The sequence below is a fragment of the Lichenostomus cassidix genome, chromosome 5 (genome assembly GCF_008360975.1).
Source record: "Lichenostomus cassidix isolate B80296 chromosome 5, HeHo_3.0, whole genome shotgun sequence".
NCBI classification, from domain to species: domain Eukaryota; kingdom Metazoa; phylum Chordata; class Aves; order Passeriformes; family Meliphagidae; genus Lichenostomus; species Lichenostomus cassidix.
The window spans coordinates 6,421,862-6,439,594 of NC_139486.1; the positions used below are offsets into that span (position 1 = coordinate 6,421,862).

Sequence of the window (17,733 nt, forward strand, 5' to 3'; positions counted from 1 at the left end):
CAACAGACAAGAGCACAAGGAAAGTGAAGAAATTTATTACTTATGACTGGAACATTGTACATATTCATCACAAAAAAAAGCCTAAATGGGCTAAGTCCTTCCTTTTGAGATTGTGGCCCTGTTCCCAAATCTTATACAGAGATGGCCTATTATGTCCAGATTTATATCAACCAGAATGGGCAAAAAATTCCTAGAAATAGTTCCAGGATTCATCACTGATTATGTACATGCAGCACAAACCAAGTTCCAGTGTTTCTTCCGTGCAATAAATTAGGAGTCTTAAGATCTATTTCTATTTCTGTAAATAAAGCTGAATTTTATTTTGGGAAATCATAACCACTGTGACCCTGAATTCCTGTTTATGTATTAGGAAAAAGCATTTAGCTCAGTGATTTTCAACAGTTTACTGATATTTGTATATCTGATATCTGTAAAACATTCCAAATTTCTCAAATGAAGAGCAGCACAGACAAGATACACAGGCAGCTCCCAAGGAAGCCAAGAGAAAACAGGAGCTCTGTTTTCTGCAACAGAGGCAGGAACTATTTTCCATATGAAGAGTTTTAGGTGGCATCCATAGATCTGAAAAAGCCAGACTTCTTTATGATAAAGAAATATTTTTAAAATCCCTAAGTAACTGTATTTGAACAAGAAGGTGCACATCTTGCAGTGCTCAGTCAAGAGTCTTTTCAAATTGTTAGGATTTTTTACTATTTAGGGACTTCAGCATCTGACCTACAGATAGAATTCATAAGAAAAGCTTATAATAAAATCTCAGCTATAGGGAAATAATTTAATGATCAAAAGCAAATAGCAAGTGGAAAGATATTTTCCCTTTCTGACTATGCAATGCTCTTTTGTTGCCACTACACCAATTCTTTAATGCCATGGAAACTATCTGATAAATGTATTAGAAGCTCAATAAATTTCATAATATTGAGGTAGTAAAGCAATTGGTATTGTTGACAGAGAACTTCATCTCTGAGCGCTTATTTTAAGGAGGAAAAATCATCTAAAAATAAAAATCATACTTTGAACTGTTTTCAACAAAAATATACAATAGTTGCAGTGAACATGAAAGTAACCTACACTAATTATATTAAATAATTGGAAAATGTGGAAGGATGACAGAAAAAAAACACACCTTGAATTACAAAAATGGGATACAAATGATTTAACAGTCTCGCTTTTGGATGGTTTGCTTTGCCTAACTTCTGTGCTTGTAATGAGGACAAGGGGGATGGGAACAATGCTGTGAGTTACATCCAAGTTTTCTCTGCAATTTCTCAGGATGCTAAATGTGCATTCATAAGGTACATGATGGTTTTAATCATCCACATGAATGTTTTCATCCTCAAGCACTCCCCTACCACTACAGACACTGAAACACAAATGAACTCCCCCTCCCCCCTTTTGCAGGTAATACTGAAATTGCTCTGTTTTCACATGTCCAGAGCTACAATATACTCTTTTTCCAGCCAAATGCTTTCTAACATTGCACTCCTGCTGATCCACCTCTAGAGACTTCTAAGTAAAAAGAGCAGCTATACAAAATGAAAGCAAAATAGCCCTCCAACAAATAATACACCCATCCAGTGCATCTACAATCCTATTTTCCTCTACAGAAGGAGCACAATTTCAGGCACACCACAAACCTGGTTGACAAACCTGGGAGGGGGATGACTAAAGCACACAGATGGAAGCACTCAATCCCAAAATAAGGCCCTTCACCAGGACTGCTCTGCCACAAGCCAGTTACCTAAGGCACCTGTCAGCCTGGGTGATACCAACAGCCTCCTCAAAGTAAAGCCAAAATCCAGCATGCACTGCAAGATACACCAGGCAAAAAAATGCAAATGTCAAAAAAATGCATGTGAGAAACACACAGAAGAGTACACATATGCAAAATGCAATTGTATCACAACTCCCATGTGCACCTCTCATCCCATTCATCTACACTTGAAACAAAGGAGAAAACACTGGGTTTAAAGTGTTATTTTGGAAACCAGTCATATTTATAAAGACAACTTCAAATGAGATTTAGTCACAATGCAGTAAATAAAAATATAATGAAATCACCTGAAAAGTTAAGTCCTTACTGTAGGCAAAAAGCAGTTTTTTGACTTGTGGCTTTTGAAAGCCTCAACTCAGCCCAGCAGAGCCTCAAAAGGAACACCTTATTTTCTAAATACATTGTTTGTTTACAAATGGATACTGTACACACTTTTTAAAAAATATACAAGAATAACAACTTCATTTCTCTATACTTTTTTCCTGAAATGAGCAATACTGAAAATGCCAGTTGTTCTTATCACATTTCCTAAACAGAAGTTTATCCTTCAGACTTGTACACAGCATCAAAACACAGTATCTATTTTTCATTTTCCAAAATATTTTTATTACCAAACGAACAACAAGAAGGCTGACTTATCTATCTGTGTTTGCAATACAGGCATGTATGCTCACAGAAGGCAACAGACTGCATTAAAACACTACCAAAACAAGCCATTTCACTATATGTGACTCTGCCCCCAGGGAAAGGAAGGAGAACAGATAAGATGTGACAGATGTGTAGTCACGTCACTTAACACACTACTGGAAGGTGCTCAGATCATTATAGTGACAGGCAGAGTATAAAAACTTGCAAGGAATGGACCAAGCAGTTACCTAGTTTTCTGCATACATGATTCTTGTAATCACAGAAGATACTGAAGGCCATAAAGTGCTGTTTGAGATAAGGCAGCCTGCCAATGTCAATATGCAATATATTCATAAAATAAAATAATAAAAAAAACCCAACAAAACCAGAAGGGAGCATAACATGTATGTTTTTGTAAGCAAAACCCCTCCATCATGAATGTAAAATACATCTGATGAATATGAATTCGAGGTCTGTCCTCAAACTTTCCCATACTGAAATACTTCTGAAGAGGTTTAACTGAACTTGAAATTTACCCAAACCAGGAAGCTTAGCAATTGTACATCTCCAAACGAAGTTCAGTCTTCTGAGACTTCTAAAAAGCTATTTTGCTGGTATCTCTTCTCTGTTTCAGTTTAAAACACAAAAATTTGCAGGATAAAACTGGAAATCATATAGTTAGTGGACAGAAGTAATAGGACTGGTCACTTGTTTGAAGGCAAGTGTAAACTTAGGGTTTAAAAAAAATCAGGACTTTTATGAAATTGGTCAAGAAAGTATGAAGAAAATGGGAGAAAAGCATTTCCTCACTTCTTCCAGATTTAACAATCCTGAATATAACAAATATTAATGTAGGTCAAGAATATTTCCAAACAGCAGCATGATTTTTAGCTGCCAGTCTCTCTTCAGCAGGGACCAACACCACTGCTGTTTAGATAGATTGTTATGCCCAAATCCCACAAATTAATCTGCACAGGTAGATCCCTGTGCCTCTGGGAATCCACATTAAGGCAGAGAGGGAAAACTAACTCCCAGGATCAGATCCTTAATTTGAAGCTGGACCACTGTAACTCATTATGACACTAATGATAAATGTCTCACCAACACTCTGCTCCCCATCTGTTTGTTTTATCTTATTATAGTTTTATATCTCAATCCTCAGGACTGGCTGCAGTAGTCAGATCAAGCACCTGGACACGCCTGTGTTTCTGCAAGGCCAGGTTCTCACTGTTTTACTTATGCTTGTGCCCATGCCTGGTTTACTCCCTGAATGGGACTACAAAATAGAGTGAAATAATTACAACATCAATTTCTTCATTTGTACAAATATAAATCTCAATGTTTTCCACTAATCCCATCGTTTAAGCCAAAGGATAAACTCCAGTCACCTCCTGAAGCTCAGCAACTGGTATGAAATAACCTGCATATCAAAAATTACCTGGGAAAGTGTAAAACTGAGCTCTAAAATTATTTCAGAGAAGTTATTTGCTTCTTTATCATACTGTCACAAAACAACAAAGAGTTCAACAACAAAGAGGAAAAAAAAAATCATAGAATATCCTGAGTTGAAAGGAACCCACAGGATCCTTGAAGTCCAACTCCTGGCCCTGCACAGGATCACCCAAAGAATCACAAACAATATTCACTGCAGACTACAAAGTCAAATCCACTGGCACCAACCAACCCTAAACTGAGAAATACTGAATCCAAGTCAGTCACCACCAGGCACAGTGCAGAGGGGCTGGGTGCACCTTTCCTTTGACTCAGGATATTCCATTTGTGCATTCTTACAGGGAGCCCACAGAAGGAAGCTCACAATATTTTAATAACTCCGCTAGAAATAACCCTAGAGTCCTGCTTTTAAGTAAATTTAAAGACACACATTAAGGTACAAGATTGGGGGAGGGGGGGGTTGGGGTTTTGGGTTGTTTGGGGGTTTTTTTGCAACTATTGTATCCTTATGTAGTGGGGTTGAGAACTAAGGTGCAGGTCCACATTTACCACATATTTCAATACTCTGACAAGAAATCTGCCAAACAAGGTAGATGAGAGAATGTGGCGAATATATTCACCCAAAAAAGAAAAAAGGGACAGATGTAGTATTAAACCTATTAAACTTCCTATTTTCCAGAATTATCAGCACCAGCCATGCCTATTTTCACTGCTTATAGCAGAATGAAGAACAGCAATGAAAATACTACACAGAAGTAAATAAACCATTTGAGAAGTCAGTGCTGAAGACTTCTGAAAGGTGATTTCCCCTTCCTCACCAGACAAAAGACTCTGTCAAAAGACTCTGAGAGGTGCTTTTGACCCCTGGATTTGTACTGAAATTCAGTGACAACTAGAATTCAGGGGAAGCATTCAAGATATCACAGAGATATTGGCATCCTTTTAAGAGCAGTATGCTGGATCATATTTTTCCTTCTCAAATTAGAGGTAAAATCTGCCAGCAGAAACTCAACCAGAGTTGGAATAGGCAAGATCTGAAAACAGTAGAGCCTTGCCTAAGATCAGATTGGCAGCATCTTTCCCCCTGAGATGCTGCAGCTCATGGGACCTTTCCATTCCAAAATCCAGCAGAAGCCAGGACCTGGGAGCTATCCATGCACAAATGGTAGGAGTCCCACCCCACCACTTGCTGCAGGGGCTGCAGTTGGCACCACTGTCACAGACTGCAGATCCACACATCAAGGAAAGATACTAAAAACCAATTTCCTTCTGCTCACAAGTCCACTTACCCTTACCAAAATTATTTCTGATTTATGTCAACTGCTGACAAACTAGAACACTTTTGCACAAAGCCTGAGTGCCTTGAAAATTCAAGTCATGGCACGGGTTAACATCAGCATTTAAAACTTTCAAAAGTATTGCAAACAATTACCACACCCTCAAGTCACAGATAAAATATTTTGTAGAGCTTAAATACATATATTTCTGGCATGAAGCATTTCTGAATGCTGGCAACATTTCCCTGCAATTTCTGACAATAGAATACTTTGGTTTTAGAAGTTGGCCATAGAGCAAAAATTGTTTTATTTATTAAAAACTGTATTTGATCTTACCTTTTAGCAGAGGCAGGGGAGTTAACTCGATAGGCTTGCCCTGAGACCTAAACTGGGAGGAGCTTTGTGACCTCTTCTGTCTGGCTTTTCTGACGGACTTCCGAGAAAATCCGTCTACTTTATCCACTGATGGAGGAGTAGTTGGTGCTGAGGACATATCCCTACTGAAGGAAAGCAGGTGTTAAAAATGTATTCCAAACGAGTGAAATGGCTAAAGATTAAATTTTCCAAATATCTTCTTTCTGCACCACTCTCCTGTTGACAACTCACCCAGATAAACTGTTATAAGAGATCTAACCCACCGATATATTGATAAAATATATGGAATCAACTTAATGGAACTTCATGATTAGGGTAGTAATTCTTCTTGCTCACTTTTTTATCTGTCTCCCATTTGCCCAAAATATCAGACTTAATATTGACATCATTGCATTCAGAACTTCGTCAGAACAGAACTTCGTACACCTGTAGACCTGACATAGGACTGTAGCTTTAAATTATGCATTCTTTGGGATGAAGTCATTTCAACTTACTCTCTGAAAGACCATGCATGCTAAAGAATAGGTACACAAAAAGGTACAGATGATTTTTTGGCATTAGGTTCACCCATATGCATAGGACAAAAAAACACAGAACAGAAGAAAAATTCCACTTATTTGTCACATCAACATGCAAGATTTTACAGAAATTTAAGAAAGTATAGTAAAAAACACTGCTGTGTTTCACAATTTCACTAGCACTAACAAATTATATATATTACTTCTTTATTCTCCATTTCAGAAATACTCAGTTGTTTTCCTGTGAGTCCCTTTACATGTAGTTATTCCGTGTCCTGGCATTTCTGGACAACTGGCAGTGTGTTAGCTGTAACTGCTCTAAGGGCATGAGACAGACAAGGTTTGCAGGGAGAGGCAGAGAGCCAAAAAAGGCTTCTGCAAGCAAAAGTTTGTTTGTTTCCCAACTTCAGCTGGCCTAAGCAATAGGCATTGCTTCTTCCTACAAAACCTGCCTTGGTGGTACTCCTGTAGCTGATTCTGTACCACTAGCAAACACTGAATTAATGCATCCAGCTATTTTATTTACCAGTCTGGTCCTGTCTGTTAGAAAGGCCCATCAGAGCTCGATGAAATACATGAGTAATACTCGAGGGAAAGGAGACAGGAGGAATTCAGGCCTACACGTTACAAGCAGCTCAGTGCCCAGTGAACTTCACCAGCATGTGCAGCTCCACTGAAATTAACATCTACATTAATGCAACTGCATTAATGACACGACCATTAACGAGAGCAGCTCTGTTGATTTCGGCCAGGACAGACACTCGTGCAAAGTTAAGCATTTTAAGGATCAGGGTCTTAGAACATGTCCTTGGAAAGCATTACTCATCCCCAATATCTGTTGACTTCAATTACCAAAGTGACTCGTGTGCCACAAGGAGTTGATTCCACAACATACAGAACGCTTTCGAGTAGTTATTATTTTTTGTTGAAATATTTGGTTACTCATGTGCTTCACAGATTACTAAATCCACTGAAACAGGCATTATTTGGGTTTGTCTCTGGTAAGAAAAGCTTTCGAAAGCATGATTTGTTGCAACAGTGTAAACAAGCTGCAAAAGATAAGAACTATTTAATGCAGAATTACATAGAGGTGCACTAAATCTATCAAAAATGGAGTATGAACTCCATAGCTTCTTCAAGGAAGCATGTGCAGCACCCAGAAGCTGAACTGTGCAGCTGGCATGACAATAATGAAAAAGCCTTATTCCATCTTTTTGATTTCTCCTGAGGTATTCTTCCACTACCAGCTTAGGCTTTCTAAATATAATATACTATCAGCAACATGAACCCGTACCTTAAACTGGTCTTGTTTATCATCCCGGTGAAAAAAAAAAAAAAAAAATGCCACCATCACCAGGGCATTCAGGGCCCAGCCAAGATTAATAAATAAAAAAGTCAGATAAACTGGAATAGAATGGCCTGCACTTTAGTAACCCACTTCTAAGATTTCAACAGTCCGCCAAAAAACCACACAAACACAAAGTTACCTGTTACATAAACCAAATTCTGAAAATACCAGCAAAAATATATTCCCTAAACCTGAATCGGTTTGGCCCTATTTCATCTTCTCATCAGAAAGCTTCCCCTCCTCATCACGTGCATCATTAAAGTCTAACCATCCCTGCAGAAATGTTTGCACGCTCTCTCCAAATTAAATTACAAAAAAAAAAAAAAAAGAGAGAAAAAATAATAATAATAATGGACAGCGACTAAAGTAGATCACTTAAACTGCAGGATCATTGTGTCAGCGAGGAGCTTTACTGACACTTCTCCGCTGTAAATTTAGTAACAGTTTCCCTAACCTGCTTTATAAATTATTAAAATCTAATTCTAATTCAACAAGACTACATCCAGCCTAACAACCTTACAGTAAACACTGATCTTTTTTTTCGTCTCTCCGAATGCACATTCGCTGCCCCGCATACACTATCATCGGGAAATACTCTGTTTCCACCGACAGCGGGGGGGAGGGGGGAATAAAGCCCGAGATTATTTATTGTGTGCGAGGGGAAAGCTGCAAGCCCACCGCCGCTCCCTGCCGCCTGCGCTCCGTTCCCCCCGTATTTTGATAAATACTGATCCACGCCGATCGGATCCGCCGCTCCCGGCGGTGGGGGGGCGGGGGGGAAGTGAAAATACCGACGGATCTCGGCGGGGAAAGGAGCAGAGGCGCAATTATCCGCTCCCGGCTGTCATTTCCAGACGGGATCTCCGCAGCTGGAACATGTCCTCCCGCAGCCCCCCGCGCCTCCTCCCGCACCGCCGGGCCGCCGATGGAGTTACCTTGGCGCTCCCGGTAGAGAAGCCGGAGACGGAGGGAGGCGGCGGCGGCCTTGGCGGAGCGCGGCCGATGCCTGGCGGCGGCGGCGGCCCGAGTGCGGTTCTCGCCGGGCTCGGTCGCTGCCGCGGCGGCGCAGGAGCCCTGTAGGCCTCGGCCTCGGCGGCAGCGCGGCCTCCCCGGCGCAGGGCGGCGTCGGCGGCGGGTTCAGGCGCGGGCGGCTCCGCTCAGTCCCGTGCACTCCCCGCTGCCTGCGGTGCCGCTGCCTCTTCACATTCCCGGAGAAGGGCCCTGCGAGGCGGGAGGGAGCCGAGCCGAGCCGAGGGGGAGCGGCGGGCGCGGGGGGGGGCAGTGCCGGGCAGGGCGGGGAGCGTTGCTGTTCCGCCGGCGGCTGGCGCGGGGGAGAGCGAGCGGGGGGTCCCGGTGGGCGTCGGGGTCTCGCTCCTATTGTGGCTCTCAGCGGGCTCCGGCCATGGCACTCGCTCGCACGCACTCGCTCTCGCTCACAACCGAGCGCGCTGCTGCCACCGCCCCCCGCCCGCGGACCGCCCCCGACCGCCCACCGGAGCCGCCGCCGGGACGCGCCGCCTCAGTGGCGCCCGGAGCCGCCTTGGCCGCCGGGAGCGCCGGGAAAGGGCCGCCCCCTCCCCGGCAGCGCGGCCCCGCGGCTCCGCAGCCCCGCGCATCCCTCAGCTCGCCTCCCTCATCTCCCTCGCCTCCCTCATCTCCCTCGCCTCTCTGGCCCGCTCGTCCCTCGCCTCTCTCGCCCGGGCGAGCGGCGGGCCCGTCGGCTGAGCTGTAAACCCGGCGCTGCTGAGGGAACCGCGCTCAGGCTGAGGTAAAGCCCCGTGGGAGCCTCTCGGGGGCACAGAGCCCCTTGCCGGGGAGGGCTGCGGGCGAGGGGCCGTGCTGGGTGCTGACCGACCCGGCAGCTCCTCCTGTGGGATTCAGCGGCTGCAGCCTCTCACTGCTCTCTGCTGCAGCTCTGCACCCTTGGGTTTCTCAGCCCAGTGTGTGATCGCTTTCTGCATCGCCTGTTTTTTTATTACCCCTAAGCATATTTATATATACTTGTAACCGGGGAACAGCACAACGACTGCGTGTAGATAGCATGGTTAAACATCATCAGTTTGGTTTAAATGTATCTGCCTGATGGCTTGGCTTTTGGTGGTTTTGGTTTGTTTGGTTTTGTTGGGGGTTTTCCCAAAATACATGTAATGGTTAGAGGGTAAGGAAGCTGGGGAAGGGTTTGGAGCACAAGTCCTGTGAGGAGCAGCTGAGGGAGCTGGGGATGTTTAGTCTGGAGAAGAGGAGGCTCAGGTGATTTTGGTGTTCAACTACTCCTTGAAAGGAGGTTGTAGCCTGATAGGGGTTGGTCTCTTCTCCCAGACAACAAGGGACAGGAGTAAGGGACACAGTAAGGGATATCAGGGAATATCCCTGCTGAGCTAGGGTAGGTTTAGGTTGGACATTAGAAAGAATTTCTGCACAGGAAGGGTGATTAGATAATGGAATGGGCTGCCCAGGGAGGTGGTGGAGTTAGTGTCCCTGGAGGTGTTTGAGGAAAGACTGGATGTGCCATGCTCTGGGTGACAAGGTGGTGTTCAGCCACAGGTTGGACTCGATCTCAGAGGTCTCTTCCAACCTAACTGATTGTGTGATTCGGTAATGGTGTTGATATGACTGTTACATTTGAAAATAGTCTCCACCGTTTCACCTGTATTTCTGGCAGGAAAAAAAGTTGACTTCTATGAGTTGCAGCCCTCCTGTGTCGATATTACCAAATCCCTCTGACGTACGGTCTTTTTTTAGGAAATGAGTTTGAGCAGTTTGGGAGCTTGTTGCTTTGGTGGGTCAGCCACATCCCTCGTGTTTGTTCAGGTACTGAATCCTCTCAACATTACTAATCCTGCAAAGGATATCTAGTTGTTGTCCCACTCAGCTTCCCGACTCAGCTTTTGGCATAACGGAGGAAGTGAGACTGTGTCAGACTTGATTTAAAGTGATGTAAGCTGTTGTCAAACTACTTTCAAAATTGCTAATTTTCAGCCAGTTCCCTGGTCCAGCTCCCGCTGAGGAGCCTGGAACACTAGTTAAAAGCTCATGACCACTGAAGTATAACTGTAATGGATGTGAGTGGTTTTGCCTCTCATCTCTCAAAATGCCTCTTCATGTCATAAGATATATGTCTCCCCCTTTTTTTTTTACCTGTAGACAAAGCAATTTTGCTTCCTTTCAATCCTTCCTGGTGTGGCACAGTTTTAAATCTCTTAAGGTGCTTATTTCTTCTCCCTGTGTCACCTCAAAATCACTCACATCTTTTTTTTTTTAACTGTGGCACCCAAGACTAGACATTAGTACAATTAAGGCCTCAACAATGCCAGCATCTGCTGTCCTGCCTGTCACAGACCACATTCCTGTTTACATGTGCCAATACAAATGCTTTTGAGTCAGTCTGATCTATTCACAGTCTTGCTGACCCGTTTTACCCCCACATCCATTTCTGCTGACCTTCCAAGCCAGTTATTTCTCCCTCAAGTAGACAGTAATGCTGCTTGAGAAATTATTTCCTGCAACAGCCCTAATGCTATGCCTTCATTTTTATTTTATAATCAAGCAGCCAAGACATCTTTTAAAATGAAATTCCACGTGATGTTAAGTCAGAGGACTGTAGAATTTGTCATCCTTTGTAAATCGATTGCGCTTCTCGGAAGAATTGTATTTTAAAAAGCAAAACTAAGATTGAACTGTGCCACAGTTACAGAAGGGTTGTATAATTCTAAATTTAGAGGAGAGATGTGAAAGTATTTGTAGATATTTAAAATTTTAAATTCACTTGAACCAAACCAGCTAAAATAATCTAAATGCAAGCAAGGGTGGATAACAAAGAACGTAGGCCGGGGTTATACCAACGTAAGGTAAAATTTGGCAAAAACAGTGTAACTTCCAATTAGTGAGGGACAGAACCTGTATGTTTTGCTGTTCCATGTACATAACTCTGCTAGCTCAGAATTCCTCAGTTCTATTCTCTGTCCTGTGTGCTAGTTTTGATCTGAACAGTGCAATGAGCATCTCATAAAGTCAGTGGCAGCACACTCTGCAGAAGGGAAGTTCTAGCACAGCCTGATGGCTGCTCTGGCACTTGGGGTGCAGTTGAGCAAATCATTTTACATGATTGTACTTCAGTCTTCGCAGTATGAGATGAAGCCCATCTTTGTAAAACACTAAAGCTCTAAAACTGAAGCCTGTGATGTGGGTGTCTATCAAAATAACTGCCATGGAAGGGATAAAAATCAACACTGCTGTCCAAGTCCACTGTCCAGTGCACACAGATGTTTTTACTCTTCATTCTGACTTTGTATAATAGCTACAGAATTAGTTCTTCAGTACAGCTGAACAAGCTGGTAAGTAATGCATTCAGCTAATTTATTTCTTAGATGGTCATCATGTGGTCTCTTTGGTCCGTTTTGGCTGTGTAAAGCATTTTCATGATGTGTTTTATATCGATGATGTTTGGACAGTAGCACTTCAAGAAGAAATACAGGCTTTATCCATGAATAAGCAGAAATCTTACCCTTTTTTTATCATGTGGCCATCAAATTTTACAGAGTAGGCTTCCCATTTATTTCATGGTCGCTTTCTTTTTTGTTCTTTAGTCTGTGTAGTCCTCATCTGTGATGAGATTTCAGAGCACAAGGTAAGATATGAATGTAAAACTGCTGATGTTTCAAAGGGACACTGTTACTTGTCCTTCTCCTAGTCTCTGTTTAGTCTGTATTTTGTAAAAATTGCTGCTTTAAAAATGGTTATGTGAATCCCAAGCAGAGATGAAGAAGAACTGAGTATTTACAGGTGTTTTACATAGATGTGTATCTGTATGTGTTTATGTATGTGTTTGTATAAATATATGTAATACCCATTTGCAAGAATAAAAATTAAGTTTGATCAGATAAAAGTTCACATGACCAACATCTCCCATACAAGTATGTGGGTATATATATGAAAATATGTGCACATTCAGTACCTGCAGCCCTTCCTGGAGATCTACAAGCAATAATAAATTCTTTTGATCAGCGTTCCTCCATTGCTACAAGACAAGCCTATCCTTTTTAAAAGTTACACAGCCTCACTGTGCTACAAAAAAGCTTTTTAAAAATAGCCAGAAAGGAATTTTCAGGGCCAGCTCCTCACCAGTTCAGCTCTGCTTTTTAGCACCCAGACAGCCGGAACAGCAGTCAAGAGCCCTCCAGAACAGAGATTTTTGTACCAGTGACTCAGATTTGTGCCACTTCACGTTTTTTTTTGTGTGACTGGAGTTCCACTATAGACCATCTGTTATGGCCACCCAGGCAGGAATACGGAGCTCTTATCCACATTGGCATTCTGCTCTTTACAGAGCAGCTTATCAAACAGGATTGCTGCAGAGATACCACTGTGGAAGTCCTGCTGCATTGAGTGATAAACATAAATGGATCTAGCTGGAGCTTGTCTCACCTGGCACATGTGACATGTATTTGTCTACAGGAGGAGTCACATAATGCTCCATAAAGGATCTCCTGGATGTCAAAAGGAGCATTATCAGGATACCATGGGATTAGTCCAGATATTCCCTGCTCCAATACTAGGAAGCAAGAAAAGACTTGATCTCCCCAGAGAACTAATTATTCAGACTATCAGGAAAAAGACCAGCAAGAGAAAGCATTATGGAGGAAGCAACAGAGCTGTTTGAAGAGAGAAATCAGCATGTGAACAAGGCTTTTCTGATACATCTTTTAACAAAAATGAGCACAGTGGAATGCTACATCAAAGTAAGTGTCCTGCTCCATCAGGGTGATTGAAAGGGCACAATCTGAGATTTTTTTTTTGTTTATTTCTGAATCCAATTCACATGTAACAAGAAAGCATTTTACTTAAAGTCTCTTTACCCTGCAGTTGACTCCTGATTCAGGTTTTGGGGAGGAATGGTGTGGCTTTTGGGCAATGTTTGCAATTGCCATACCGAGTTTATCTAATAATAAGCAAGTGCTTGTTACTCCTTCCCTCCTGCTCCTCGTTGTATCAGCTGTGCGATGGCACTGTCAGTGCCCTCAGGAGCTGAATTCCTGGTGCATGTGGGGTAAGCATTTTAGGGTCATAGACACAACTACCAGAATGGGAACTAATTCTTCCTCTCTGTTTATAGACACTGCGTCATTTGAAGTCTGTTTCTGTAGTCAACATGGCAAGATTAGTAGGAGCTTGCTCGCCTCGGCAGCTGGCTAGCTGCCTCCTCCAGCACAACACTGCTCTCACTTATTCCCCAATCCATGGGTTTGTTCCTACTTCGTTCCCCTCCCCCAGCATCTTAACTTGCCTCCAGGCCCTGGGCACTCCTTTAAGCCAAGTATTCTGAATTTTTTGTTCGCTTTCCTTTGCTGCCTGTTTGCCTCTTGCCTTGCTCAGGCTTTGTGCTGTACTGCTGGGCCAACTCGCCTCCCCAGCTGTCCCTGCCAGCAACAGTCACCTACGACTGCCTCAGCAGGTTCTGGTGTTCCCCCTTGTCCTGGAGCAGCACCCACAGGGCAGCCTCTGGCACCTGAAATGGCATGGAAACAGCCACGTGTGTTATGTGATCTCCTGTGCCACTGGGGGATGTCTGAGTCCCAAGTGAAATGAGCTCGGCTTCTGCTCTTTGCTTTGTGATAAAGTCTCCTTCAAGTACCTGAAGGGAGTCTGCAAGAAAGATGAAGGACTTCTTGAAGAGCATGTAGTGACAGGACAAGGGAGAATGGCTTCAAACTGAAACAGAGTAGGTTTAGATTACATATTACAAAAAAATTCTTTACTGTGAGGGTGTTGGCACAGGCTGCCCAGAGAAGCTGTGGCTGCCCCATCCCTGGAAGTGTTCCAGGCCAGGTTGGCTGGGGCTTGGAGCAACCTGGTCTGCTGTAAGGTGTCCCTGCCCATGGCAGGAGGGGTTGGACTGAGATGATCTTTCAGGTCTCTCTCAACCCAAACCATTCCTTGGTTCTGTCTTCTCAGTTACCTCTGCATTTAATATGTTACAAACCAATACATACACTACCATAAACCCATCCTCTTCAGGTGAGCACCTTCCACTGTGGCCCAGCTTCCCACTACCACATCACACCCAGGAAAGAGCAAATGAGTAAAATACCTCTGTGTGTGTGTGGTGAAGGTGCCCAGAAAGTGTGTGAATTGTAGCACTTCCCAATCTCCAGTGAAGCACCCCCAGCTCCTTCCCAAGCTTGGTGCATCTCTCATGGTCATAGTAACAGTTGATAAAACTCTTGAGTTTTTCCACAAGTGAAGAGACCCTGAGGATGGAGTAGGCTGAGACAGAAATACCAGTCCTCTTTGTTGTAAAAGAGAACAAGCAAGTATTGATGTTGAATTTTTTTAACTTCTTTATCTTGTGGTACAGCTTTAACCTATTAGATACTTCTTAAATTTTCAAATTATGGCACATGAAAGTGTTCTGTAGTCAGGAGCTCAGCATTGTAAGGAATGCTTAACATCAGAGGGGGTCTAGCAGTACTTAAGTTTAAAATACAAGTCTTAATGGGTTCAAAATTTTGCAGTAGGAATGAATGGATATATAGTAATACTTCCAAAATGGGAAGGATAGAAAAAGAAAGGTTATAAGAGAATTTTCTAGAGTCTTCCAAGATCCACTGTCAGGGTTAGACAAATAAGATAATTTTGCCACTGAGAAAATTGAATGAATAAGGTGGTTGTAGTTCTGTCATGACCCTGTACAGGAATTTCAGATACCCTATAAATGACCAGTAAGAAAGGACTTTGTGTGAGACAGGAACTGGAGTTGAAATCCAAAAGCTATAAATCCTAGAAAAAGGCAGAAATTGATTAGATTTAGACAGAAAATAGCAAAGAAACACCTCTGTAATCTCCTGACTAAGCAGACCACAGAAAAATAGATAACTGGAACAAGAACAAAACTGGTGTTCTTCTGTGCAAGTGCTGGAAGTTAAAAAACTTGGCTATTAGAGAGGCAAAAGGTTTGAACAGGTTCAATAAAGCAAAATTTTAAAAACCAGATGCCCAAGGGCACTGAGGAGATGAAATTGTCCTTGTGCTTTAATGGACTGTCTTAATTGCAACATACATGACACAACACATTAACGAGTGGAGAAGCCAGCTACTACTAAATAAAAATGCACCACTATCAGCTCTAAAAACCTGCTCTATAGAGAAGTCTAGACACCAGATTTAGGGTAAGATGGCTCAGTAAATACAGAAGAATTTGAGCCAATAGAAAATCTGTGATGTGGTAATATTTGGCATATTATCACTATTGAATGCCTTCTTTGACATGTGCAGTCCCCACTCTTGGGAAATTTTCAACATTTATCCAGTGTCAGCTGGGACCTGGAAGAATTTATAGCAAGAATCAATAGCCAGGACTTGAGTGAGAGCTGATCAAAACCAGAGCTGAGATTTCCTTTTTTAAGAAGAAGCAAGGAGAAGTTAAAACCAGTTTGCTGGGGCACCAAGTGGCACCAGAGGACACCTCTGGAAAATTTGTCTTAAGCTATATTTAGTACATCCAAAAAATTGTGGCTCCCACTTGAGTCATTTCAGCTCAAATACAGATAAATATTTTAGAGAGTTCTGTGCTTCTGAGTCATGTTTAGTTCTAATATGTGTCTTTCTAGGTGAGCCCCTATCTCAGAGCAGATTCATTTATAACTGCAATTCTATAGGTACTGTACTCTACTTCATGTGTTAAAGTCCATAAAAAATACACTAGACACTGAAATTCAAATATTGAAAGCTTTTAGTACACAAATGGCTAATGAGAACCCTTCAGAAAAGCACTTCCCAGCAAGTTTGTTTTAGAATAATTTTCATTTCTTGCAATTACTGGGTTTTAATGATGGGCTGTTGAGACATTTTTTCAGTTCCAGAATCTTTGTAGAGCCTTTTGTTCCTGAAATTTTATCACCATCTTTTAGCGTGAGTGTGACATACTCCAGGGAAATGCTGTTTAATGCCTCCTTGAGTACAATTTTAAAATGCAGTTTTTTGTCTTTTCTCTGATTTATACCTAGGTCAAATTCATATTATGATCTTGGGTTCCTTCTTGAAAACTCGCTGCAGCTTCACTCAGGATCTTAAAATATTATGTAAGTCACATGCTGGAAGATGTGAAAATAGATTTTTCTTTAATCTTCTACATAAAGCATCCTTTCTGAATTACTAAACTTTCCTCCAAAGTACACTGGTTTTGATCCAGAATTTCATTCCATGACATTCAAACTGTTCTGGTTGCATTAAATGTAATTCCACCCCCTCTGAAACCCACTTCAGGTCTTTTCCCAGTGTGATCCAGCTATTTTTCTTTGGGATGTTACAGGAAGTTGCTACCATTCTGATACACAACAGTGAATACACTTCAGAGACTTTTTTCATAATTCCTGGTAGCATTGCAACTCAGCAAACTGCTTTGATACGTCTGTGTAAGCAATTTAACTTGTCCCCTTTTCCCCTCTGCAACTCACTGCTTTGCTTTTGACAAATTGACAGAATTCTGACAAATACATTTACCAAAGCTCTCATACAGTTCCTATCATCCCATTCAAATTGTTTCCTCACAAAAAATAGTGGTGTTAGTCCTGCTGGTGATCATCTACAGGATATTTCAACCACAATGCCATGTATGCAGAATTTTTTCTTTTATTTTAACTGCAAAAATATTGGCTATCTGAAATATTCAAGACATATTCAAGCCATTAGACAAAAATATACGTAAGGTTGTCTGCTTTCAATAGACATTTACAAAAATCCTCATTACCTCCTGGGGAAAAAAGGGTAAAAGATATCTGCAGAGAAAAGTGGGGCATCCATTGTTGCTGCATTTTTAATTTTATTTGATTTACTGTATTTAACTTTCTTCTTTGTTGGCAAAAACAGCCTTAGCTGCTGCTCATGCTGTTTGCCAGCATCTCCATCTGCATCTTTGGTTACTCCTTGGATTCATTCTCCTCCTGCATTTGCAGAATGTTGCTTGCATCCTCTGCACTCCCATGGGAATGTTTCCCCTCTGTGGCTAACATTCACAGCAGCATGAAGTTACTCTCATTGTGGATGACATTTTCCTGCAGCTGCAGACACCTGAGCCCATTTCCCTCTCGAGTCTCTTACATGGCCTTGATGATCACAGCCAGTGATAGGGGAATGCCTCTGTCTCTCTTCAGAAGTCTTGGATTCACACTGTGAATCCACACCCACCTTTCAGTTTTGTCAGTAATCCCAAATCCCCCATGGGAGAGTTTATCTTAATTAATCTCATCTTGTAATTTTGCCATGTACGTTTATTTTGCAACTGGACCATTCCTTCTCTTACCTTTTGTAGATTCTTTCTCTTGGGAGTGGTTTCCACAAAACACTTCG

At 42.3% G+C, this 17,733-nt stretch overlaps 1 protein-coding gene across 2 annotated transcripts in view; it reads right to left on the reverse strand.

Moving 5' to 3' along the window:
* Nucleotides 1-8,460, reverse strand: part of PPP2R5E (protein phosphatase 2 regulatory subunit B'epsilon) — a 71,016-nt gene extending 62,556 nt beyond the window's left edge. The window contains exons 1-2 of one of the 2 annotated variants that reach the window (XM_085061135.1): nucleotides 8,325-8,460; nucleotides 5,485-5,648 (exon numbers count right to left, since the gene is read on the reverse strand). In XM_085061135.1, coding sequence (XP_084917261.1) covers nucleotides 5,485-5,641 — 157 coding nt within the window. In that variant the 5' untranslated portion in view covers nucleotides 5,642-5,648; nucleotides 8,325-8,460. The remainder of the gene's footprint in view (nucleotides 1-5,484; nucleotides 5,649-8,324) is intronic. The other variant, XM_085061137.1, reaches the window with a different exon arrangement.
* Nucleotides 8,461-17,733: the final 9,273 nt, after the last annotated feature.